The sequence below is a fragment of the Globicephala melas genome, chromosome 20 (genome assembly GCF_963455315.2).
Source record: "Globicephala melas chromosome 20, mGloMel1.2, whole genome shotgun sequence".
In the NCBI taxonomy this organism is placed as follows: domain Eukaryota; kingdom Metazoa; phylum Chordata; class Mammalia; order Artiodactyla; family Delphinidae; genus Globicephala; species Globicephala melas.
The window spans coordinates 27,413,737-27,441,098 of NC_083333.1; the positions used below are offsets into that span (position 1 = coordinate 27,413,737).

The following is a 27,362-nucleotide window of genomic DNA, read 5'->3' on the forward strand; positions in this document are numbered from 1 at the left end:
AATCCCTGGTTGGGGAACTAAGATCTCACATGCCATGTGGTGGGGCCACAATAAAAGAAAGAAAGAAAAAGGAAGGAAGGAAGGAGGAAGGAAGGAAGGAAGGAAGGAAGGAAGAAGGAAGGAGGAAGGAAGGGAGGGAGGGAGAGAGAGAGAGAGAGAGAGGAAGAAAGAAAGAAAGAAAGAAAGAAAGAAAGAAAGAAAGAAAGAAAGAAAGAAAGAAAGAAAGAAAGAAAGAAAGAAAGAAAGAAAGAAAGGAAGAAAGAAAGAAAGAAAAGAAAGAAAGAAAAGAAAGAAGAAGGAAAGAAACAAAGGAAGGAAGGAAGGAAGAAGAAAGGAAGGAAAGGAAGGAAAGAAGGAAGGAGGAAGGAAGGAAGAAAGAACGAACGAACGAAAGAAAGAAAGAAAGAAAGAAAGAAAGAAAGAAAGAAAGAAAGAAAGAAAAAGACAGAACCCCAACCCGGGGCATCTGAACTCAGGCCCTGAGCTCCTCCCCATTATCATGCTGGCATGTCTCACCTTGGACCACCTGGGTCCACAGGAAACAAAAGCTTGCACTGGAAGCTGCCTCAAGCCCCTTCTGTTGCTGACCTCCCAAAATTCTAGTGCAGCCCTGGCAACTATCTCAGCCTAGCCCCGGACATACACTGAAGCACAGTCGATGCCAATGGGGGACACGAAGCAGATTCAAGACTCTGCCTCCAGAGCTGCCCAGACATCATTGGAAAGCAGGCCTGGTGCGGTGAGCCCCTGTTAATTGGGGCTCAGGAGCGATATTATCCCCTGGGAGTTTGCCTCCATCAAAACCTCACTGTGGGGCTTCCCCGGTGGCGCAGTGGTTGAGAGTCCGCCTGCCGATGCAGGGGACGCGGGTTCGTGCCCCGGTCTGGGAAGATCCCACATGCCGCGGAGCGGCTGGGCCCGTGAGCCATGGTCGCTGAGCCTGCGCGTCCGGAGCCTGTGCTCCGCAACGGGAGAGGCCACAGCAGTGAGAGGCCCGCGTACCGCAAAAAGAAAAAAAAAAAACCTCACTGTGACTGTCATACAGAGTGAAGTAAGTCAGAAAGAGAAAAACAAATATCATATATTAATGCATGTATGTGGAACCTAAAAAAACGGTACAGATGAACCGGTTTGCAGGGCAGAAATAGAGACACAGATGTAGAGAACAAACATGTGGACACCAAGGGGGGAAAGTGGTAGCGGGGTGGGTCGGGGGGTGGGTGGGATGACTTGGGAGATTGGGATTGACATGTGTACACTAATATGTGTAAAATAGATGACTAATATGAACGTGCTGTATAAAAAATAAATTAAATTAAATTAAAAAAAAAAAACCCACTGCTGGGACTTCCCTGGCCGGTCCAGTGGTTAAGACTCCGAGGTTCCACTGTGGGGGGCACAGGTTCAATCCCTGGTCAAGAAAGTAAGATCCCACATGCCACACAGCACGGCCAAAAAATATATATATTAAAAAAAAAACAATATGCGATATATAAACAACAAGGACCTACTGTATAGCACAGTGAACTGTAGTCAATATCTTGTAATAACCTATAATGGAAAAGAGTCTGAAAAACAATATATGTATATATATATATATATATATATAAAAAACTGAATCATACCTGAAATTAACACAACACTGTAAATCAACTACACTTCAATAAAAATTTAAAAATTAAAAAAAAATTTAAAAACCAACTGCAAGATAACAACCCCGGGAAAGAAAGCCAAGATTTCCTGACACCAAGACAGCTCCAGGGAAGAGTCTCCTTCATTTTACCTCCACTTTCACATCTGTTCTCATGTCTCAGATATTTTCTGGTAAAATACTTCTCTGCTAGTTCTGCTTTCATTTGCCATCCGATAGACATCAGGGTGTTTCAGTGGGAGGACAAGGGTCTCTGGCATCTAGTCCTTCTGCTTTTGTGGCTTATTACAAATCTTGCAAAGGTCTGTGAACTTTTGAAATGAGTACATCGTCTGAACTTTGCAGCTCCTCCCAATAACCAGAGGGCTGGTACTGGGAAGTGTGGCTAAGACCGAGGGTTGTGACCTGGTGCTTCCTTGTCACAGAAACCCTCACCAGCCTTGAGAGAGGGGAGCATTCTGCATGGGGATGCCAGAAAGAAACTCAGTGTGTTTGCTCCCCCAGTGACAAACCCATCACCAGATCTTTAAAGAGCGCACAGGCACAATTAAGCAATTGGCTTGCAGGTTTACCGGGGGAGAAAAGTCGTATTAATACAGGAAGAGTTGCATAGATTTGTTAACTTAGTATGAACGCTGCATAATGTAGACCAGCTATCTGATGGCTTTGGTAATTAACATGAAGGCAAGGAGAATACGCCAAGTGTCGAGATGGGCCCTTAGAGCCACCTTAGGCAAGCAGCACATTCTTCCTTGGAAGAATACAAAGACAAACAACGAGTGGGTGGCTTCAGTGGATTTGATAATGTTCCGTTTCTTCATTAAGGTTGTGAACATGAGGTGTCTGCTTCCCTAGCCTTTATAACATATCTGCATCCTATATAAACATATAGTATACACCAAATATTTTATAACTTCAGATGAAATAATTAATAAGCTAATAAAACACAGGATTGGGGATATCTGGGTTTGTGGCACTGCAGATGGAAAGGGTGATAGGGAGGATGTGGGAGGCTTCAGAAACTCCCCAGGAGGGCATTTTTATTCTGGAACGTAGAGTAGGCATCCCTCCTTTCTGCTAAGAGTGGATTTCCTACCACACAAGCATTCAGAATGTCTCTTCTCTATTTCTGACCCTTAGAAACAGAGTCTTACCCCTTCCTTAATTCTGAACCGCTCCTCAGAGGTTCAGCGGGTGGGTCACCCTTCCTTGATGCTAGAACCACACCCCTTCAGGACAAGACCGGGTGAGTTTGCGATCACAGTGGATTATTTGGGGGAGAGCTTATGCTGGGCGGGGGAATCTAAGTGATTAAAGGGGCCTTTCTCCCAACTGATATAGGATCACGGGGCCCTCATGTGTGAAAACCTTAGAGTTTCGATGAATAAGATTACTAGAAGGCTTTAGGGGGACACTAGACCACACGAGCTGGACCTAGAGGAGAGAATCCACGTCTAGAGAACAGTGTAGACAAGCTCTGTAGCTGCCAATCCTTAGCCCATATGTGAGCACCAGCCCTTGACAAAGTATCACTAAATTTGTAGGAGATTATATACACACACAACAGAAATCCATATTGGCATAAAGTCGCCAACTGTCCTTCTTGGGAAACACTGCCTATCATTCTGACTTGGGGAATGTCCTTTCTTTTATGAAACTATGGTCATAACAGATGGTTTAGTAGAAACTGTCTTAACCAACCCCTTTCTTAACCAACTTATTAGATCAACAAGCACCCTCCAATCTCTTGGTGAAACATACTATCTTTATGCTTGTGGCAATGGGCAGATTCTCTTGAAGATCCCCTCGCTTCTGCTCTCACCCGTTGAGGTATGTGCTTAACAAGAGTCAACGGCATTCAGGCCCAAACTTGTTTAGGCCGGTCAAACATGTTAATTATAATTATGCAATTTAATGAATTCATCCATAAACTAACCAATTAAGAGTGTAAACAGAAAGGATATTGACCAATGACAGGAAATGTAAACAAAGAGAACGGTTATTTCTACAAAAACTAAATTGAATGCTTTAGAGCACGCCATTTTTTTTTTTTTTTTTTTTTAGAGCATGCCATTTTTTTTAAAAAAACATCAAATTAGGAATGAGGGAGAAGACTGTAAAATATTCACAGTGAAAACATAAAAATGAAAAGAGGTTTGCGTCGTAAGTATCTAGAATGTCTTGCTTCACGTTAGGGAAACTGGAACTAGAAACTCCAGGACGAGACAGTGTGTGTGATTTGTGCAGAAAAGGCAACGAGTCTCTCTTTCAGCAGACCCATCAGTGAAAAAGAGGCTTAGAGCTACATCCAAATACCAGCAAATGACGACACATTTAGATATTTTGAGCCAAAGAAAGCATTTAGAGGAAGAATATATCTTTTGTGTGATTCCTTGATTTAACCAACTTTTCCAATGAACGGACCAATAACAATTTCAACTACATTGGGTAAGAATGCACCTACCTGATAAAATAAAAGGCTGACTACTATATCAGTCCCTCCTGATCTAAAAAATTGTTGATACATGAAATCAACAGATGTTAGCTGGCCCTTCCTGGCCATTCCTGCTAAAGGCCATGTATTTTGAAGATCGCCAGTGCAGTATATTTTTCTCCCTCAACTGACTCTCAAAAGGGCTCTGTCCATAGAGAACGGACTTGTTTGCCAAGGGGGCGGGAGGGTGGGAGAGGGAAGGATTGGGAGTTTGGAACTAGCAGATGCAAACTATTATATATAGAAAGGGTAAACCACAAAGTCCTACTGTCTAGCACAGGGAACTATATTCAGTATCGTGTGATAAACCATAATGGAAAAGAATATTAAAAAAGAAGATATATATATATATGTGTATATATAATATGTATAACTGAATCAATTTGTTGTACAGCAGAAATCAACTACACTTCAATTTTTTTAAAAGGGCTCTGGGGCTTCCCTGGTGGCGCAGTGGTTGAGAGTCCGCCTGCCGATGCAGGGGACACGGGTTCGTGCCCCGGTCCGGGAGGATCCCACATGCCGCGGAGCGGCTGGGCCCGTGAGCCACGGCCGCTGAGCCTGCGCGTCCGGAGCCTGTGATCTGCAACGGGAGAGGCCACAACAGTGAGAGGCCCGTGTACCGCAAAAATAAATAAATAAGAGAGAGAGAAAGGGCTCGGTCTTCTGAAAGTCAGCAATATACACATAGTTCTCAAAAGGAGACTATCCAAGCCCTCCAACTTTTATAAAGTGGAATCTTTAAATACTAATCATTCAAAAAGCAAAGGAGGGAAACCCCGGAAGCTTTAGTCAGGTTATAAATAATCGTGCACTCAACCAGAACTAAGTGTTTAAACCTCTCGGAGTTTGTCTTAACAGAATGTGCTTTCCTGGAAGGTGGTAAATGCCACCCTCACCCAGATCAGCAGAACCTTACCTGAACTTTCTCTCTCTTGCAGTAAAGGTGCCAGTCCACAGCCCAAAGTCTGCCTTAGCAGGGTCTCCGGAAACGGTTGAGACAACACCTAGATGCCGGTCATTATGAAACAATTTCCCTTCAAACCTCTTGCACATGTTTGCCTCCCTTCTCCCACCCTGACTACTTCCCCAGCGCTCTCAGGACTGAACAAATCGGGCTGGTTTCAGGGCAGAGTCCTGTAGTCACGACCCAAAACCTAAAGAACCTAAATGCCTCCCGTGAGGACCACCAGTCAGAAATCCGCCCCATCCAGCTATAGAACGGACTGGACAAATTTCACAAATATCATGGGCTGCTCAGCTACATCTCTGAGGACATGAGAAGGTCTCTTTTCAGACAGCCACCCATCCAGATGGCTGGGAGCTGGGATAAAAACATTATATGCCGCGATATATCTGGTAGACACTTTTTTAAAGCTTGCATGAGGCAATTAAAAGCGTGAATCAGAGTGAATCTGTCTTCTAGGCTGATTTACCTTCCCTCAGCTCAGCCGGGCGGCCAGGACCTTCCACGTCCAGCCCATATCCACCATGCAGACAAAGTCAGGGTGGGAGGGAAGTCCAAGAGGGAGGGGATATAGGTATACATATAGCTGATTCACTTCATTGTACAGCAGAAGCTAACACAACGTCGTGGAGCAATTATACTCCAGTAAAAATAAAAAAATAAAAAAAGAGGAAGAAGAAGCCACCAGACTCCTCCAGCCAAATCAGACGGAACTGAATACTAGTCTGTGTTCCTAGACATGTCACAAGTTTCACGACAATAAATCTTTACTAGTATCTGTGGTAGATTCCAGAGAAGATGAGTCCCCTACAATCCGACAGAAACTTGTACTGAGCGAGTCTGTTTTGTGCGGGCTGCTTAAACACTCGGCAGTAAAGGTACTTCCCGCACAACGGTTAAAATGGCGCAGTGACGCCATTCAGAACGTGACTGTCTGTTGTGACTTATTCATGGAGCTCAATTCACTGTTTCATTTAAAGGTCTCCCTACAGGCACTTCGCACTCTGTAAGTCCTAAAACCACCTGGGTCAGAAACACTCTTACTCTGACCCACTCAGCTCAGGTGACCAGCCCAAGCATATTTAAGCTTGCTTGGGTTCTGTAAGCTCTCCCAGGATGATAAAGCCCTTGAGATTCTAGGGAATCATCTTTCAGGGAGTGGGGGGCAAGAAGAAAGAGCAGCCCATGCTGAGATGAGATGGCCATCCACTAAGGCCACCTCCGCCAGACTACTTGGGATGTCCAGAGCTGTGAGAAGTTGGGAAACCCCAGGACACACTGATAATGGCCCAACTAAACATCCCTACGGCCCCAATACCTGCTGGGGCACTTGTCTGTGACCCCCAGGCAGAGCTGGTCCTTTCTTCCCAAGTCATGACTCCCTTCCCTGACACTTCCCTCCAGCCCCAAACAAAAGAAACCCAAGCAAAGGAAGAGACCTTTGTCCTCCAGTCAAGGGGAATCATGGTGCCTCACCGCTCTCATTTCGGGAGGGGAAAAAAGTGTCTCCACTGCATGCTGCTGGGAAGGGGATCCTGAAATCCCTCTGGTTGCCCAGGTGACCCAGGGGTCCCTTCCTCACGTGATGGACACGGGTGTCCCTGCTCCTGAAAGCTCACCCTGAGTTCCCAAGTCTGAACCATCACGTTACTTATTCATTCGGTCAACACATAAATATTCAATAACCCACCCTGTACCTGACATTAAACTAGGCATGGGGGATACAGCAGTGAGTAAGACAAATTCCCCACGTCTGGGCAGCCTACAGCCAGGTGGAGAGGGCGCAATCAGTAAACCCATGTGCCAATCAACAAGTTAGCTCATGAAGTAGTAAGTACTACTTTTTTTTTTTTGCGGTACGTGGGCCTCTCACTGTTGTGGCCTTTCCCGTTGCGGAGCACAGGCTCCGGGCGCACAGGCTCAGCGGCCATAGCTCACGGGCCCAGCCGCTCCGCGGCATGTGGGATCTTCCCGGACCGGGGCACGAACCCGTGTCCCCTGCATCGGCAGGAGGACTCTCAACCACTGCGCCACCAGGGAAGCCCAAGTACTACTTTTACTTAGGGCAATGTGACAGAGAGGAATCAGAGGTGTAGCAGGGGCCACTGCTGTTAGGGGGGTCTGGGAAGGCCACCCTGGGAGGGAACATTTGAGCTGAGTTGTGATAATAAAAATAAGCTTTTTTTTTTTTTGCCACACCACGTGGCCTGTGGGATCTTAACTCCCCGACCAGGGATTGAACACAGGTCCCTGCAGTGAAAGCACGGAGTCCTAACCACTGGACCACCAGGGAATTCCCTTTTCTCCTTTTCTCCCTCTCTCCCTCCCTCCCCCTCTCCCTGCCTTTCTCTCTCTTTGGCAAACCTAACTATTCACATATCCATTGGAAGAGCATTCCAGAAAGAAGGAATAGCAAGTGTCAATGCCCTGAGAAGGGACCACATATTATCTTGTTAGAAGGATGGAAGAAAGTCCAGTGTGGGCAGAGCAGGGCAAGTGAGAGGCAGAGTAGCCAGAGAGAGGGTCTTAGGGGCAGGCAGGGACCCATGGACCCTGGGGGCCTCCTGGGCTGTGGAAGAAGCCGCTGGAAGGTTACAAGCAGGGAGTGATCAGGTCTGTGCTTTAAAAAGATCCCTCTGGCTGCTGGGAGGAGACTGGACTCAGGAGCAGAGAACAAGAGGGACTCCAGGCCGGAGACTGGACTAGTTTGGTAACCATGGAGATGGCAAGCTGGGATGAGATTCAGGATTCCAGAGGGAGAGCTGCCAGGACCCTAGAATAAAGACAGCAAGTCCAGCGTCTGTATATACTCGGTGACTGTCCCTGTGTGAGTAGCTGTGTATAGACACACACGCTCACACACACACACACACACACACACACAACACACATTATCCTCCTTATACACACAGTCCAGGGTGGTGGCCCAGACTCCAGATTCTGGAGCCAAGATGCCCAAGTTCAAATTCTAACTTATCCACTTGCTAGCAGTAAAATTTGGTAAGTCACTGAACCTCTCTGTACCCAGATTCCTCCTCTGTAAAATGGGGACGATAATAAAGGCGTCCTCTTAGGGTTGTGGTGAGGATTAAATTAGTTACTGAAGGTAAAGCATTTAGGGAAGAGTACCTGTTACATCGTATATTTTTTCCTATTTCTGCTGTAACAAATTACCACAGATGTAATGGCTCCATTAACACAATACAAATTTATTCTCTTACAATTCTGGAGACCAGAAGTATGAAATCAGTTTCACTGGGCTAAAGTCAAGACGTCAGCCGGGCTGGCTCCTTCCGGGGGCTCTGGGGAGGATCCGTTCCTGCCTCTTCAGCTCCTGGAGGCTGCGGCGTTCTGCGGGTGCCGGCTGCATCACTCTGACCTTTGCTCCCACCATCACACTGTCTTCTCCTCTGTGACCTTCTTGCCTCCCTCCTATAAGAAACCTTGAGCTTATATTCAGGGCCCAGTTGGATAATCCAGAATCATCTCCCCATCCACAATCCTCAACTCTGTTACATCTGCACAGTCCCTTATGCCACAGAAGGTAACATTCACAGGTTCTGAGGGTCCAGGTGCCGATAAGCCTTAGGACCGTTGTTCAGTCCAGCACTCGTGATAAGCAATAAATAAAAGTGAATTACTATTATTATCGTTACCATTGTGACTGCTCCCTCAGCAGCTCCGGAGTGTATCCCCAGCCCCCTCCCAAGCTGTGTGGGAGAGAAAGGGATGTGGAAAGACCCCTGTCTAACTCCCAGAAGCTCCCTGAGACTAGGCCCCGAGCCCAAACCATAGCTGGCCACGATGCTGACTGTATCAGACAGAGGCCTCAGGACCTGGCTGGTCCCATGAGGGGACTGGGGGGCAGGCAGAGAACAGATGAAGCAGGAACATACTCAGAGGCCTCGAGTGGGTCTGAGAGGGGCCCCTGGAGCGCAGGCTAAGGCTTCCTGATGGCGCTGTATTCCGTGGGTTCCTCATGACTCCTGCTGGGAATGCGGGTGATGAAGTGCTCCATGTTGCTATAGGTTGGCTCTTGATCTGAGGTTTCCAAAGACAGAGCTGCACGGGCAATGTCCTCCCTGAGAAAGGGAGTCTGCAATGAAGACGTCCTCGGGGTTAGAGAGGCTGGCAGGAGGCTGTGCCCACGGACGGAGGAGACCTTGGAGGAGCCTGGGGAGACAGACCCTCCAGGGCTTCTGGAGTCTTCTCCCAGGCCCCCCAGCTGCTCCCCCCTCCACTCTGCCAGGCACCTTTAGCTCCGGCCACGGCAGAAGATGCTCTCCCTCAATTCCATGCCCGGGCAGCACATTTGGCATGGAATCCAGGTCCCTCAGCCTGTCTGGGTCTCCCCTGCCCAGCATGAGGACCGTGTCTGACCGGGCTCTGAGTCTCCCAATGCTAAGACCTGGTGTGGAGGTACTTCAAATGCCAAAAGCATGCAGGAGCTCTGTCAGCAAGGCTTTCAATGACTGCATCTTGTCCCAGCACCCACCCTCCCACGTGGGCGGGAGAGTCGGTCCTCAAAGGAAGGGCACAGCGGGTCCGGTCTGAGCCCCGTAGCAGCCCCACCAAGTGCATACCATGGTGACATACTCCACTTCCTCCGCGTTGGCCTGGGCGGCGGAAGAGGACCTCGTGGAAGCCTTCTTCTGGGACGACCCAGAGTTTTCAGTCTGCTGCAGGCTCAGGTTTGCGTAGCAGATGTCGCCCTCCTTGGGCTGAAGCACCTAGGAGAGGAAACACAGGTTTCTCTTCCACAGAGGGACGCGTAGCTCTCTGCTCCCCTGGGACCCCCCTCTCCCAGCTCCCTCTGCAACCCCCATCTCCTCTTAGCCTCCCACACCTCCGCCTCCCAAGCCCTCCTCCCTTCTGGCTGATGCCAGCATACGACCGGGCCGCTTCCCCGGCCCTTGCAGCTGGGCCATGAGTATATGGACATTTGGGCACAGAGTTTGTCTGATACATTTGGACCTTGGTGCTCCTGGGAGATGGAAAATAAGGAAGTGAGGGAAACGTGTCTGGTGTCTCTGCTCTGACCTCGGGGACTCTCTTACCTGCTCTGGGGATATCTCAGCAGCTAAAAGACAAAAAACAATCAGAGTTAGAAAGCCCATCCCCTCAGGTCTGGGAGAGAAAAGAGGTGAATTAGGCTTCGAGCTCAGAGAGAAGAGACCTGCTTCTAATTCTGATCCCTCAGAGGAGAACTAAGGAGACCTCAGCCCATCCATTCCCCACATCACAGAACTGTGCAATCAGCTGCTCAGGTGGCCCTGCCAGTTATCAACCCCCCCGGGATTAGGCTCAACCTAAAACTTCTGCTGGGATTCTGCCTATGACGCCACCATTTCTCCACCTGCAGGGCTCAACTCAAAGTCACACCTACTTTCTCCAGCTATCCAGGCTGTTGGATCCCTCCCTCCCTGGCTCCCAGGGCATTTGGTTTATGTCTGTCTCATCACCCTTGTCCCACTGAATTCTGGTTGGTCTTCAGGAGGGATGCGGGCTGCTGGATGGCCGAGATTGTCCCTCCCATGCCTTCCGGGTGCGGACTGTACCAGGCACAAGAGGGGTTCCATCAGTACAAGCTGTCCACGTGACGGGATGGCTCTAAGCTGCCTCTGAGTGGCGTACCCGAGCTGGGTCATCACTGTCCGGACCAGCTCTCAGGTGCCCTCTGGTTCCTGTTTCTTTCTCTCCCTGCCCTCCCCCTGCCACCGTCATGTCCCCAGCTTTGGAGACAACAAAGAAACAAGAAAGATTTTCCCTATGATTTTTAGATACTGAGGGGGACAGAAAGTATTTTTAACTTAGGTCACGGACAATACATTGGGGGGAAAGTATGATGAACAGGAATCAGGCTCCCGTGTCTCCAAACTACAAGATTCCCCAGGCTGTGGGGACAGAGCAGTGTTAAAGAGGGTCCCGTGAGCTCCCAGATCCCAGCGGGTTCTGAGAAAGGGAGGAGGTGCAGTTAATGTGAGAACGTGGAAGTGGAGCCAGACAGGAAAAGTGTTTGGCCGAGGCCAGACCTCGTGATAGACAAGTGCAGACTCGTGAGCAGAGGCCCTTCCCTAAAGGGCAAATATACACAGAACAAGTAGGGTAACCTGAGAAAGGGCTGAAGGGAGGAAGGGCAAACACAGGAGTGGCCACCAGCATTCCTGAGAAAACACAGAGAACCGTGTATGCGTGTGCACACGCACATGTGCACATGCGTGTGCGGACTATGTTGTGTGTGCGTGCGTGAACATGTGCTCGTGCATGTGTGTATACATGCGTGTGTGTGTGTTTCTCCATGCCCCCATGTCTATTCAGTACCCCCTTGACCACCACAGGAATTCTACTAAAGTGTCTGGGGACCCTAGGAAGGCTGCCTGCCTAAGGCCATTGCCATCTCTGCCACCAGGAACCAAACCAAGAAACAGACAGGGAGGCAGAGCAGAGAGGCAAGAGGAGCAAAGAGGGATGAGCAAGGTAGAATTGAGTCTAAAACCTCCTGGGTTCACCTCCAAGCTCCAGCCCCTCAAACTGCCAGTCGCCGTGGCCTTTGGGACGGCACCCCTTCCAGACTGTGCAGGTATTCCCTTGGGCTGATGGTTCCCGGATGACCATGCTGGCCCACACACTTCCACCCAGCCCAGCCCCAGCCCGGTGTCAGCCAGGTCCCCTCACCTTTCTTCTGTTGTTTCATCATTCTCCAAACCACAAGTGAGGTCACCATCAAGAGAAGAAGCAGCACAGCAAAGATGAAGGGAAGGAGGGTGTTGGCCTTCAGGAACACACTGCTGGGAACGACAGAGGATGCCCCAGGCACCCAGACTCACCTCCTGTCTTTGGCCTTATCCTACCCACCTGGGAGCAGGGACAGCCACAGGCCTTGAAACCTTTCAACCTACAGGCCTGAGGTTTCCAGTCGGGGAACCCCTACTCCCAGATGCCCTCAAAGATGGTGTTTTAAAAAAAGAGAGAGGGGGGTTCCACAAGGGGTCTCAGTGAGCCTAGAAGCCAAACAGAAATTGTATGGCAAAGGCTCTGAAAAGGCCTCCCTGCTTCTAAGCTTGCCCCCTGTACAGGCTGAACAGTGTCCCTCACCCAGGAATTCATGTTCATTAGGAACTGGAGAAGGTGACCCCTTGGGAAATAAGATCTTTGCAGAGGTCGCCGAGTTAAGATGAGGTCATACTGGATTAGGATGGGCCTGAATCCAATGACTGGTGTCCTTATAAAAGGGAAATGGGGGCACACAGACACAGAGGGAAAAGGCCATGGGATGACAGAGGCTGAGATTGGAGTGATGCTGCCATAAGCCAAGGAGTGCTTGGCTCACTGGCGACCACCAGAAGCTAGGAGAGAGGCCTGGAACAGAGTCTACTTTTGAGCCCAAAGAAGGAGCCAACCCTGCCGACACCTTGATTTCATTTCTGGCCTCCTGAGCTGTGAGAGTAAGTGAGAGGAGGCCCCAGCATCCTTGAGCTTGAGGGTCCGGAGACAAGCTCTGGCTGGGACCTGGGACTACAAAAGTCTCCCCTTTGGAAGAGTTTGGGCCAAGTGGGCCACATGTAACAGCAGCATCAGAGCTGGCTTACCCACTGTTGGAGTCGGGGCTGGTTACAGCCAGGGAGTCACTGGTCTCTTCCAGGTTGACCGACACTGTGAACACGTTGATAGCAGAGGTGGCAGGAGTGGTGGCCGGCACTGCGCTGGGTGCTTGGCGTACAGACCAGGTTACACATGGCTCTGCCTGTTCACCCACCCACAGCCTTACACATGGCTCTGAGCCGGGGGTGGGGATCATGGGCTACCTGAGGAGTCTGGAGCAGGGCCAAGGGAGAGAGCCTATAGCCTGGACCGCTCATATCGCCCTGGCCGCTAGGAGACTCAGAACCTCAGAGGCAGGTGGAGCTGGCACAGGTCCGGGGAGGACATCAAGCAGAACTTGGAAGGTTAGGGGGGGCCAGGCTTGCCTCAGGACAAGGGCAGCTGGAGTTCAGCTGGAATTCAAACACTCCGGCTGCTTATGACAGGGCCTCGGCCAGAGGCCAGTGCCTCTCACCTTATTTATCCACAAGGACGTGAACAGAATGGGGGCTCTCAGGTGGCTGACATACCCCAAATCTGTGACTTCGAACATGAGGACCAGCCCTGAGCAAAACCCTGAGGTTCAGGAAGAGCCTTTACTTGGGGCAAGTTCTAAAGCTTTCACAGTGGGGATGGTTACATCTCAGGAACGCTGTCAGGACTGAACGAAATGAGGCTGTGCTCTGCAAGTGTAAGAGGCCTCACACGTTCCTGGTGTGGTGGAGGCTGCGTTGACTGTGCGCCCACCCCCGTTGCCACAGGTGCCCAATGAGCTGGTGTCACCAGCTTTCTGCAGAAGCAGAGCCCAACAGATAAACTCGATCAGACCAAGGCACTGAGACCACTGAGCCGACACGCTCAGCATGTTTGCATTCTGAAAGGATTTAAGAAGAGAACATCCTTCATCCCAAATGTGTAAATGGCAAATGATGGGATTTCAGGCACCCGGGAATGCGGTCCTTGGATTGTGGAGGCCTTTCCAGACCCCAGGAATTAATGGCAGCAGCCCAACTGTGCTGGGTCTTTCCCCCTGAGATGGGATATGGACCAGGGGGTGGGAGCTGCAGCTCTGAAGACCCAGCCCCAAATTCCAGAAAGAATAGGAACACCTGGGCAACGGGAGTCTCAGGAAAACATTAGCAGAAATTAGGGTCTCCGGGTGAGCCCATCACCTTGATCTCCATGGGCAGTAGACTCGGGCACTGGGAAAAATAATGTGTCGAGAAAGGCTTGTCCCATCCTGGAGGGGGCCCTGGGGGCCATGAGAGCCTCTAAGGGAAGCCTTGCCCCTCCCAATCCCAGGTGGTCAGTGTGGGTTCCATGAGACCTCAGGACTCCCCCACCCCTGTGACGGTTCACTCTGAGTGACAAGTCACTAAAGAGGGACCCCAGGGACCAGGACAGAGCAGGCCCTGAAGAGACACATCTACACATACACATACGCTTACCTGGGTTAATGGTCACTTTAACTTGGACCCCAAGGTCAGTTCCAAATCTCTCAATCCCACACCAGTAAGTGTCTGCATCGTTTAGCCTGAGCTTCTCCATGGTCACGGTGATGGTGCGGCTTTTCCTATCGTCCCTGATGGACACGCGGCCCTTCTTCACCTCCTTCTCTGGTTCAGCGGTTTTAACGACGAACTTGCAGCTGCTCCAAGCAGCTCCTCGGCACCACCACTTCTCATGCGTCTCCCACCCAGAGCTGTATTGACACTTCACAGTCAACGAGTCTCCCTCTGGGCCGCTTACTGCTTTTGGGCCAGTGATGGCAGATGAGCCTGGAAAACACGAATCCATGTACCTGTCACCTCCCATCCTGAGGGCAGGGCCACAGCCTCCTGCATTGTGAATAGTTCCAATAAACCCAAGGTCCTCATGAGTTAAGTAGCAGTCAGGAAAGGAATACACCTTACACATAAAGACCGTTTGTTCTTCAAAATCCTACCAGATCAAAGCCACCAGGAAAATCCCATAAAAGCACAACTACAGACCTTAAAGAAACAAAAACGTTGACACAGAGCAATAATAACTTCCTGTAGTTCACCCCCTCTCCCCTTCTCTGTGGCCAGTAAGTTTTTCTATTTCCAGCAATGTCCTTTTGCAACCATCTCTGTGTTATGCTGGTCTGATGGGGAAGAACGACCAGAGGACCCATCTCCACAGAAGATGACTTTGTACTGAGGACCTCAGGAGGTTCAGCTGAAACACCCCCATCACCTAGCCCTGGAGAAACTTCCTAACGGTTCTAATTTTTTCGAGCGGTTCTACTGTAAACCACCCTGGAAGGAACGCCTTTGAAATCGACCAAAACAGTATGCAAATCAGTCTCCCCATGCTGTGGAATCTGTAACACCCAGATCCCATTTCTCCGCATTGAATTGCTTTGGTTCCTTTGTCAAAAAGCAAATCTGTGGGCTTCCCTGGTGGCGCAGTGGTTGAGAGTCCGCCTGCCGATGCAGGGGACAAGGGTTTGCGCCCACGGTCCGGGAAGATCCCACATGCCGCGGAGTGGCTGGGCCCGTGAGCCATGGCCGCTGAGCCTGTGTGTCCGGAGCCTGTGCTCCGCAACAGGAGAGGCCACAACAGTGAGAGGCCTGTGTACCGCAAAAAAAAAAAAAGAAGCAAATATGTGAGTTCTTTATGGATTTTCCATTCTGTTCCGTTGATCCATTTGTCTGTCCTTTTGCCAATCCACACTGTCTTGAATACTATAGCTTTGCAGTAAGGCAGATATCACAGAGTAAAGCAGCATTTCCCGATATATATGTTCTTTCTTTCACTTTCTCGCCTTTGAAAGATTCAAGATACAGAGAAATGTATCTTTATTATAAGAAAAACAACACTTCAAGCATGATGAAGAATGGCATCAGTGTCAGACCCTGGGAGGTAGCGAGGACCAGGGCAATCTGGAGAGCAAACGCCCCCCGCAGAGGCGAGGCCCCTCCCGCTCAGCCCACTGTCCTCTTGCAAGAAGCAAGCAGGGTAATTTAAGATCTTCTCATTTTTCTGGAGGAGTCCAAATTCTGGGTTTGGGGTGGAACCTCTCAATTTTAAAACCCTGGCTCATTTAGAAACAACAGCCATCCAGCCCGGGCCGCCCAAACCCGTCTGCCGGCAGAGCCTGCTGTCCGGGCTCAACTCAGATCCACACGCGTGAGGGAGGTTCTTTCTGTCATTTTCCTTGTGTGTCTTTGTCAACGTTGGTAGTAGAGATATGCTATTTTCACACAATTGATCTGGCAGATTTCCATTATTTTGCGCTCTGAGATCAGAACATAAATAGAGCAAAGGAATTTTGGTTTCTTTCGGATCTTAAAAAATTGGCTAGAAAACGATCTGGCAAATTCTTCATTGGGACAAATTCTTTGATTACTTAAATTTTTTTCTCCATGAATATTGACCTATTTAAGGTTTTTTATTGTTCTTTAATAAATTCTGTTCTTTTGTTTTGTTTTTCCCCAAAAGATGTCTATTTTACAGTGTATTAGCATAAAGTTCTGCAAATATAAAGTATCCTTTAATAATTAAATTTTTCATACCTATTATAATGACACATTTTGATGACATGTGCTGTTTTATTTTATTGATTACATGTGTCACAAGATTTCCTCCTTCATGTTTTTCCTCCCCCTCTTCCTCTTTCTTTTTTCCTGTGCTAAACCATTTTGAGATTTAGTTGGTAAATGTTACTGTTTTTAGTTTTAAGTTATTAATTTCTCATAGATATAATTTTATTTCCTTGAGATTACCACGTATCTTTTTCTAATTTGCTCAGTTTAAAGCTGGGATAATTTTCTTCCTTTCTAAAGTTAAATAAAGCATGTTGAAAACTAAGAATTTACTTCTGTCCACTTTTAAAGTTAAGATATAATTCGCATATCATAAATTTTACACTTTGAAAATGTATACTTCCGTGGGTTTTAGGATATTCACAAAGTTGTACAACCATGAACTCTATCCAATTCCAGAATGTTTTCATCACCCCAGAAAGAAGCCCTGTACCCATTAGCAGTGACTCCTCACCTACCCCTTCCCTGAAGCCTCTGGAGACCACGAATCTTTCTGTCTCTATGGACTTGCCTTTCTGGACATTTCATATAAATGGAAGCATACAATATATGATCTTTTTTGTCTGACTTCTTTTACTTAGCATAATGTTTTTAAGATTCATTCATGTCATAACATGTATCAATATTTCATTCCTTTTTCTGGCTGAACATTATTCCATGGTGTGGATCTGCCGCGTTTTGTATATCCATTCATCACTTCATGACATTTGGGTTGTTTCCACTTGATACATAATTTTGGAACACTGGAAAAGTGCTTTTCTTATAAAACAAAGCATGAATCTATCCTCTGACCTAGCAATTTCACTTCTAGGTATTTATCTAAGAGAAGTTAAAAACAAATGACCACAAAAAAGAATTTTTATCACAGCTTTATTTATAATACCAACATATTAGAAGTAACTCAATGGAGTAGGAGGTTGGGGTGAGCAGATGTGAGCTTTTATATAGAGGATGGAGAGACAGCATGGTCCTACTGTGCAGCACAGGGAACTACAGTCAATATCCCGTGATAAACCCTAATGGAAAAGAATATATTTTAAAGGAACGTATATATATGTATAACTGAGTCACTTTGCTGTATAGCAGTAATTAACACAACACTGTAAATCAACTATACTTGAAAGAGAGAAAGAAAGAAAGAAAGAAAGAGAGAAGGAAAGAAAGAAAGAAAGGAAGAAGGAAGGAAGGAAGGAAGGAAGAAAGAAAGAAAGAAGGAAGGAAGGAAGAGAGAGAGAGAGAGAAAGAAAGAAAGAAAGAAAGAAAGAGAAAGAAAGAAAGAGAAAGAAACTCAAATGTTCACCAACAGGGCAACAGGTAAACAATTAGTAGCATATTCGTAGTAACAGCATAGTACAGAATAACAAGAAGGAGTGAATTAGTGATACAAAAAACAACATGGATGAATCTCAAAAACACACTGTGTGAAAGATCAAAAGAGAATAAACTTCATGATCCCGTTTATGCAAAGTTCTACATTAGGCAAAATAACCTTCGGTGATAGAAATTACAACAGTGATTCATGGGTGGGGGAAAGATTGGGGGGGACACTAAAGAACTCCAGGTGATGGAAATGTTCTGTATCTGGATAGGTGATACAAGTTACACGAATTTGTCAAAACTCAGAATTATACACTTAAGATCTATACATTTCACTATATGTAAATTATACCTTAATTTAAAAGACTCTTATGGGATGCATCTGGAGTTATGCTTAAGGACATTTTATAACGTTAAATGCATCTATTAGAAAAGTAAAAAGGACTTAAATTTAATAAACATATATTTCAGAAGTTAAAGGAAAAACAGAAGGAGGAGTAGGAGGAAAGAAGAAAGTAGAAGAAAGGAAATAATGAAGTTAATAAAAATTAATGAAGTGGAAAAAATCATATAATAAGGAAATCAAAAAAGCCAGAGTTGGTTAAAAATAAATAAATAAATAACCCTAATTAGATATTCATTACAGAAAGAGGGAGGTCTAAATAATGAATATCAGGAATGAAAATGGGGACATCAGTACATATCCTGCACACATTAAAAGGATTATAAGGACTTCCCTGGTGGCACAGTGGTTAAGAATCCGCCTGCCAATGCAGGGGACACGGTATCGATCCCTGGTCCGGGAAGATCCCACGTGCCGCGGAGCGTGCGCCACAACTACTGAGCCCGCGCACCTCGAGCCTGTGCTCTGCAACAAGAGAAGCCACCGCAATGAGAAGCCCGTGCACCGCAACGAAGAGTAGCCCCCACTCGCCACAACGAGAGAAAACCCGCGCACAGCAACGAAGACCCAATGCAGCCAAAAAACAAAAAAGCTAACAAGAGGATAAGGCAATAATAGGATAGGATAATAAAAGGATATCTAGATAAGATTATGGCAATAAATTTGAAATTTTTTGGAATAAACAGATGCCTAGCAAAAATAATACAATGTGCTAAAACAACACAAAAAGAAATAGAAATCTGAATAATCTTACAACTATTTAAATAAATTAAATCCATTATTAAAAACCTCTCCAAAAGAAAACTCGAGACGTCTGTAGCTTCAATGGAGATATCTATTTACTAAACATTGAAGGAAGAAGTCATGTCTACCTTACACAAAAGAATTCTGAAACAAAGGAAAGGAGGATGCAATCCCAAATCCATTTAATGAGACTGGCATAATCTTGATGCCAAACACTGACAAGGGCAGTGCAAGAAAGAAATATTATAAGCAAATATCACTCATGAATATAAGTGCAAAGGTCTGAAATGAAAACTCAGCAAGCTGAATCCAGGGCATCTTTTTAAGATTCGTGCATATGTTATAACGTGTGTCAGTATTTCATTCCTTTTTATGGCTGATCACTATTCCATGGATCTGCCACATTTTGTATATCCATTCATCAGTTCACAACATTTGTTCTTCCCACTTTACACTAAGATCCCACATGCCGCGAGGTCAACACCCATTCATGATTTTCTAAACATTCTCAGCAAATGAAGCGTAGAACATGCTTTATCTGATAAAGACCATCTATTAAAAGCCTCAGGGCTTCCCTGGTGGCGCAGTGGTTGAGAGTCCACCTGCCGATGCAGGGGACACGGGTTCGTGCCCCGGTCCGGGAGGATCCCACATGCCGCGGAGCGGCTGGGCCCGTGAGCCATGGCCACTGAGCCTGCGCGTCCGGAGCCTGTGCTCTGCAATGGGAGAGGCCACAATAGTGAGAGGCCCGCGTACCGCAAAAAAAAAGGAAAAAAAAAAAAAAAAGCCTCAGCAAATACCGCAATTAATGTGAGACATTGGCATCTACTTTATAATAATGTGTTAACCTGGACATTGACTCTGAACCCACTTTTCTGTACATGTGCTGTTTTCTGAAATTCTGACCAACGTAGTAAGACATGGAAAAATATAAAATATATAATTATTGGGGGGAAATAATAACAGTTATAGAAAAGTTTTAAATCTTAAGTTTAAAAGGATTTTCATTTATAATGGAATTCAATAGAGTGGCTAAAGCCACAATAAACATATTAAAATCAATGGCTTTCCTATAAACCAGCAACAAGTAGTTGGAAAATAAAATAGAAAAGTGCTCATTTACAGTAGTAATAAAGGTGTATTAAATACCAAGAAATAACTTTAACAGAAACAATCAGGACTTATAGAAAAAAAACCATACACAAACACAATGAAGTTTTCTTGACAGACGTAAGGTTTAAATATAAGAGAAGAGCTCTGTTATGATCCTGAATGAAAATGCTGTATACTGTAAAGATTTTCCTCCTTCCCAAATACATTTATAGATTTAACTCAAAACCCCCAGAACATTTTTAGAGCATGTACATTTTTTTCAGATAATCTCCATCTATACACGTGTGTATATATATGAATATGTATGGCTATGTAATAAATATTATATTTAATATGTGCTAGAGATTATTTGAATAAATGAAGAGACAAGAATTTTTAACATATTAAAGATGAGCAGTAAGGAGGGACTTGCCTGCCAGGTATCAAAATAGTACCAGGCCAGGGGCTTCTTTGGTGGTGCAGTGGTTAAGAATCCGCCTGTCAATGCAGGGGACAAGTGTTCGATCCCTGGTCCAGGAAGATCCCACATGCCGTGGAGCAGCTAAGCCCATGTGCCACAACTACAGAGCCTGTGCTCTAGAGCCCACAACCCACAACTACTGAGCCCGCGTGCCACAACTACTGAAGCTCTCGAGCCTAGAGCCCGTGCTCCACAGCAAGAGAAGCCACCACAATAAGAAGCCTGCACGCCACAGCGAAGAGTAGCCCCTGCTCTCCACAACTAGAGAAAAGCCCATGTGCAGCAACAAAGACCCAACGCAGCCAAAAATAAATAAATATTTTTAAAATAAATTAAAAAAAATAAAATAGTACCAAGCCATAATAAAGAAACCAGTTTGTGAATATAACAAGACTGTATACACATATCAATAGGACACAGTCAATAGCCTAAAAACAGACCTAGTCTATTTAAGAATTTCACATATACCATAGAAGACTAAAACGATAAATAGAGAAGGGAAGGGTTAAGGCATAACCCTATCCTGTCACCTCTCAGTGTGCTCCATTTAGGTAAATATAGAGAGATTAAGGAGGTCAGCATAAAATAGCAAAGCATTTTTTAAACTGAAAGAAAACAGAAGTGAATCTATAAAATTCCTGGATGACAGGGAGATCTTTCGAAACTTGAAATCAATGGACGACAGGAAACTAGAAAGAGTTAGTAGTGAATTTGACTGCATGCAAATATAGCACTTGGACATACCAATAAAAAAAGACTGAAAAGGCAAAGAACAGACTGAGAGAAATATTTAGAACAAACAACATAGAAAAGGATTAATAGAGTTTCTCTCGATTAAGAGTGTATAGAAGAAAAACATTAATACCCCATTTGGAAAACTGATGAGAGGTAAGAGGCAAGTCACAAAGAGGAAATTCAGCAGCTAATAAAATTCAAATGTTTCATTTAAATAATCTAGCAAATAAGAAATGTGGAAGACAACACCTTTTTTCACATAACAAACCAATCAAGTTTTGATGACTCACTTTTTTGCTGACGGGGGCCAGGTGGTCCAGGCACTGTGAGAATATGCTGGAAGGAATGTAGCTGGTTCAGCCATACAGAAAGCCATATGGCAGTCATATGTAACAAACACAGTCATGCCCTTTGCTCCAGTAATGCTACCTCTAGGATTTGGTTCTCAGGAAATAATCAAAGAGGCTAACAAAAAGGGTATGCACAAAGATTCATCACATAATTAGCAAAAATAAAGGAAACAAAGTTAACTTCCACCAATTAGGGAAATAAGTATATAATGAAATATAATGCAAACACTGCTGCTTATGCTTAGAAATATTTTTAATTATGTGGAAAATTCTCATATGAAGTGAAAATAAGGGTGTTAAAAAATCGTATGCAGTATAACACCAATGAACTTTTAAAATATGCATAGAAAACAAAGCTTAAACATAAGTAAACCAAAATCTTAACAACTGGTCACCTCGGGCATTAAGACAGACATAAGGGTTTTTTTTGTTTTTGTTTTTGTTTTGATTTTTATTTATTTATTTTTGGCTGTGTTGGGTCTTCGTTTCTGTGCGAGGGCTTTCTCTAGTTGCGGCGATTGGGGGCCACTCTTCATCGCGGTGCGCGGGCCTCTCACTGTCGCGGCCTCTCTTGTTGTGGAGCACAGGCTCCAGACGCGCAGGCTCAGTAGTTGTGGCTCACGGGCCTAGCTGCTCCGTGGCATGTGGGATCTTCCCAGACCAGGGCTCGAACCCGCGTCCCCTTCATTGGCAGGCAGATTCTCAACCACTGCGCCACCAGGGAAGCCCCAGACATAAGGTTTTTTGATTTTTCCTAATTCTTCATTTTTTTCCTGTACTTTCCCAAGTGTCAACAATGAGCATTTACTACTTTCAAAATCATAGGAAAAACAAATGCCTGGACAGGGCTGTTTAATAGTGTGGTAGGCAGAGCAATGGCCCCCAAGGATGTCTGTGTCCTAACCCCCAGAATCTGTGAATATGTTCACCCTTACATGGCAAAAAGGGACTTTGCAGATGTCATTAAATTAGGGATGTTGAGATGGACAGATTATCCTGGATTATCCCGGTGGCCCAATATAATCAGAAAGGTCCTTAACCGAGGGAGGCGGGAGGGTCGGAGTCAGGGAAGGAGTGATGACAATGGAGCGGGGGCTGAAGTGATGTGGGACCACACGCCAAGGAAAGCAGGCAGCCTCTGGACTTCCCTGGCGGTCCAGTGGTTAAGACTCCACACTTCCACTTCAGGGGCCGCAGGTTTGACCCCTGGTGGTCGGGGAAGTTCCGCACGCCACAGGGTGTGGCAGGCAGCCTCTGGAAAGCCTCTGGAAGTCGAGGAATCAAATTTTCCTCCTAGAGCCACCAGAAGGAGGGCTGCCCTGTTGACTCATTTTAGACTTCTTATCTGTAGACTGTAACGTTATAAATTTGTGCTGTTCTAAGCCAAGTTTGTGGTCATTTGTCCCAGCAACCCTAGGATTCTAACGCGGATGGCCATTCCATCTTTAGTTGTCATTTAGTAGCGGATCTGACCCTTGAACTCGACTGAGCATTTAGTATCAGCTCTGACCCTTGGACCATCTGCTCCACTCACTTCTCGGACCCCTCTTCCAGGTCCCCACTCCCCAGCAACCTGTGCTGTGGGAACCCTCCTGGCACAGAGGCAGCCTGGAGCTCCAAGAAGCAGCATCCTCCCTGGGCATGGTTACTCGCAGCCTAGATGATCAGGAATAATCCTAGATCAGGTGGAAGCTAAGCCCCAGGGGGAGGTGAGCGGCTCACGGTCAGTGAGTGACAGTTGGGACTGGACCCCATCTCCGGCTCAGCAGGGGACATCAGCTAATTTCCACTCTGGGTCAGCACGTCTGGGGTCTTGTCCACCTCTGCCACCACTTACGGTGAGGCTTAAGTTGGACAAGACAGCTCATTTTTCTCTGAAAAAAATAGCATCATTAAGACTCTTGTCTCATAGAAAATGAATGCTATAAAGCCCGGTGGGAACTTTCTGGGGTATCTTCTCGTGTACTTTTAAAACAGTGAACCCTCGCAAAGAGGGAAGTAGTGCTGGTTAAATGTGTTACTTGCAATCGGAAGTTCTATGGGAAAGGCTGGTGACAGGTGGCACAGAGGGTCCCACTTGAGACTGGCTTCCTGTTAGTGCACAGCTGAGCCTGTCCCACTTCAGACAGATATTCCCGCTCTGCCTCAATCACTCCTAAACCATATACACACGCGTGCGCACGCGCGCGCGCACACACACACACACACACACACACACACACTACTCTCACATCTGCTCACCGTCAAGTTCCCCTGTTCCCAGACGTCAGGGAAGAAAAGCAATCCTTTACGTGCATTCCCTGCTTTGCTTGTCAATTTGTCCCCTGACTTCTCACCCCAAATCTATCTCCTCTGTTTCTACACCGAAACTCAAGGCGGAGCACCCACAAGCCACCCGCAGCCACCGGCAGGAGGAGAGCCACACATCTCTCTCCTCCCCAGAGACCTTTTCCCCAAAGAGATAATAGTATCCTCCCAATCGGCCCCAGCAGCCTGTTGTGAAGTGTGTAAGGAAGCCACAAGGCCTTTCTGTTCCTCAAACGTACCACGGCCAAGCTCATTTCCACATCAGAGCCTTGCTGTGCCCGGTGCCTGAAAAGGCGTCCCTGATCTGAAGTGCCCGTTCCTTCTCGTCTCCCAGGTCTCAGCTCAGAAAGCGCCTCCTCAGAGGGCTCCTTCTAAGCCCACCCTATCGAAAGCACAGCCACCACCCCCTGAGTCAGGGCATCTAGCTCAGCTCTGTTCACAGCACGTGTCACTGCTTGGAAGCATCATTTTCATTTCTATGCCTGATGGAATGAACGATCCAATCAGACCACGTAAAAGAGTCATGGGTCACAAAGGGATGTCCGGTTGTCACGCCCCCTGGAGACTCAGATCCAAACGCAACCACAGAAACTTTTCTCAGGAGAACACGACGGCTCCTAACTCTTCTCTCTGCTCCGTAATTCTTTTCTTATGGAGATATAATTCACATACCATGTAATTCACCCTTTTAAAGTGGACAGCTCAGTGCTTTTGTAAGATACTCACAAAGCTGTGCAAACATCATCACTAATTCCAGAACACTGTCATCATCTCAAAAGAGAAACCCCGTACTCATTAGGCGTCCCTTCCCCTTCCTCCCTCCCCCAGTCCCTGGCAACCACTAATCTACTTTCGGTTTCTATGAATTTACATATTCTAGACTTTTCATATGAATGGACTCATACAAAGTCCAGCCTTTTGTGTCTGGATTCTTTCACTGAGCTTAATCCAGGTTGTAGCAGGTGTCAGTACCTCATTCCTTTTCATGACGAGTAGTACACCCTGGTGTGAGTACACCACATTTTATTTATCCATCCATCAGTTGATGTGCATGTAGATTGTTTCCACTTTTTAGCTATTATGGACTATGTTGCCCTGAACATTTTGCATACCAGTTTTTTGTGTTCTTTTTTTTTTTTTTTTGCGGTACGCGGGCCTCTCACTGCCGTGGCCTCTCCCGTTGCGGAGCACAGGCTCCGGACGCGCAGGCTCAGCGGCCATGGCTCACGGGCCCAGCCGCTCTGCGGCATGTGGGATCTTCCCGGACCGGGGCACGAACCCGCGTCCCCTGCATCGGCAGACGGACTCTCAACCACTGAGCCACCAGGGAAGCCCCCCCACCTTGACTTTTAATCAAAATGGTATCCATGGGACTTCCCTGGCGGTCCAGTGGTTAAGACTCCAAGCTTCCAATGCAGGGGGTGCGGGTTCGATCCCTGGTTGGGGAACTAAGATCCCACATGCCACACGGCGTGGCCAAAAAAAAAATGGTATCCATCAACCTCAAGTTGGCTTCAACCCTGTGTCTCTGCTCACGTCCCTGTCCCCTTTTCCTCTTCATTCTACAAAGCTGACCTCCTCTCGACCTTTCCATTCTACTATTTCCTTCCCCAAAAGCCTAGAACTGCCTCTCCCTCTCCATCTGGCAAACTCCCGCTTCCCTTCCTTCCAGGCTTCCTTCACCCTCACCCCTTCCCGAGAGCCCTCCCTTGCTCATAAAGCTTTCTGGAAGGTGACAGTGCAGGATCGAATATTCACCAGTTCTCCTGAGCAGCTAGGGTGCCTCTGCTTTTCTGTGACCAGTGGGGGCCATCCGTCTGTCCATTTTGAATGACCAGCCCCTGGGTGGTCAGGAGTTATGCCTGGTTCTAGGTTCATCATGAAGACCACGCCCCATATTTCTGCATCGGCCGTTGTGGGCACCGCAACACGAGGGTGAGGGATTGAGTGGATGAAACACACAGGCTGACGACTGGGAGGAACTACTTAGAAAGGGGGTTGTTTTCTCAGCAGGACACCTTGTTGGGCTCCCTCCTCCCTCTGCCAGCCACTTCCTCCTGCCCCATAGGCTTTTCCCGAGAGAACAGACCCAGGCCCAGCTCACCTGCGAGCCGGCGGAGGAGATAGAACAGCAGCAGCAGGTGCATTTTCTCCTCACACGGGTCCTCCTTGGTGGAGCGTGTCAGCGAGAACCAACTGCAGTCTGCTTCATCTTCCAGCCCTTCTGCGTTCACTTATTCTCTTGTACTTCCTCCTTCAGGCCCTTCCCACTGACGAATGAGAGTCAAAGAGGAAGGAGGTGGAATGGGTGAAATTTCAAGGCAGTTGGCAATTCAAGAAGTGATCATAAATAAGCTTTTGAGAAGTACCTCCCTGTCCGGAGCCATGATGGGTTCTCTAAAAGGAGAACTTTGCTCCTTCTTGGCCTTGAAGTTTGCAGACCCACCAGTTCTGAGCAGCTCTTACTCAGTCCTTCTCTGTTGGTGGGAAGACTGGGATGGGGGAAAACCAGCCCCACTGGAGAAGTCGTGGGGAGCACACAATGTCCTAAATGTGGAATTTCAAGCGTAGCCAAATTCTCGGGAGCCTGGAAGGTCAGGAGTTCCACTGTATCACGGGGGGTTGAGCCAAAGTCAGAGAAGAGATTGTAGATTCCAATCTAGACCAGAGATTGGAATGAGGGGGTGAGGGGGTAACAAAACCCAGACTACCTACTAAAAGAAAGGGGCTCAAAGAGTAGGGACACGGGTATTCTCTGGGGGTCCAGTGGTTACGGCTCCACACTTCTTCCACTGCAGTGGCCACGGGTTCGATCCCTGGTCGGAGAACTAAAAAACAGAGTAGGGACAAGTGAGCAGGGAACTACTGGTCCAATGGGCAAGAGGGGCCTCTGTCCTGAGAACATACCAGGAACTCTTGTTGCTGTGCCCCAGTTTACAACGTGAGAATCCGTGGATATCGATTCCAGCCTGAATCCTCCAGAAACTTGTCAGTTATACCTTCCTGAAGAAACCAGCTCATTGTTCCTGGCTATTACCCCCTAGCTCCTCTCACCCCCTGACACACACCTTGTAATAACTATCTGTTGCAGGGGGAAGAAAGGATGCACCAGCTTCGCCTGTCTGACTCCCTTTCTTTTTCGACAATTTTGTGCCCATCTCCCACCCCTCCCCCCATCAGAATCCCAGCAGGACCTGGGGTTAAGCACAGAAATTAGGAAAGAATGGGACGTTTCTCATATTTTGTTCCTAGAGCCACTTTTGCTGTGTGTCACACATACCTTGTGACATCTCGAGGAGCGAGTGAATCCCAAGGAGAGATAGAAGCCCTCACAGGCTCATCAGGAGTGAGTAGGCATCAGGAGGGTTACCTGCACTGAAAAGCACAGCAGCTAATAAGCCAGGATGTGGCCAGAATTGGCCTCTCACTTTACACACCTCCAGACCGTAAAATAAGGTCAACAGTACAGGGTGAGAGCTCGGTCAGCCCTTGGTCCCCGCTGCTCAGCAAAGCCATCCTTGGCCTGTGGCACTGAACAGCTATGCCAAGAGACATGGGGCCCCAGCAAACAGGAACACCATTTGGCTTCCAGGGGAAATGACCAAGGCATTAAGCAATGTGGAGCACCCTGAGAAATAAGGGACAGGTGCTTTGAGGGATGTGGGGTAGTC

At 47.2% G+C, this 27,362-nt stretch overlaps 2 protein-coding genes across 6 annotated transcripts in view; one reads left to right on the top strand and one right to left on the bottom strand.

The window, feature by feature from the left end:
* Nucleotides 1-27,362, top strand: part of RAB37 (RAB37, member RAS oncogene family) — a 71,384-nt gene that overhangs the window by 14,347 nt on the left and 29,675 nt on the right. The gene's annotated exons all lie outside the window — the stretch shown is intronic.
* Nucleotides 8,302-25,947, bottom strand: CD300LF (CD300 molecule like family member f). 4 transcript variants are annotated; one of them, XM_030837572.2, is made up of 8 exons: nucleotides 25,796-25,947; nucleotides 14,142-14,471; nucleotides 12,702-12,765; nucleotides 11,788-11,897; nucleotides 10,170-10,192; nucleotides 9,696-9,842; nucleotides 9,009-9,208; nucleotides 8,302-8,544 (listed from the first exon to the last, which is right to left on the bottom strand). In XM_030837572.2, the coding sequence occupies exons 1-7, from the start codon at nucleotides 25,836-25,838 to the stop codon at nucleotides 9,053-9,055; spliced, it is 873 nt and encodes a 290-aa protein (XP_030693432.2). In that variant the 5' UTR covers nucleotides 25,839-25,947; the 3' UTR covers nucleotides 8,302-8,544; nucleotides 9,009-9,052. The 4 variants fall into 4 exon arrangements, with proteins under 4 accessions (XP_030693432.2, XP_030693431.2, XP_030693430.2 ...); XM_030837571.2 differs by having other exon boundaries at nucleotides 11,788-11,900; XM_030837570.2 differs by having other exon boundaries at nucleotides 12,702-12,822.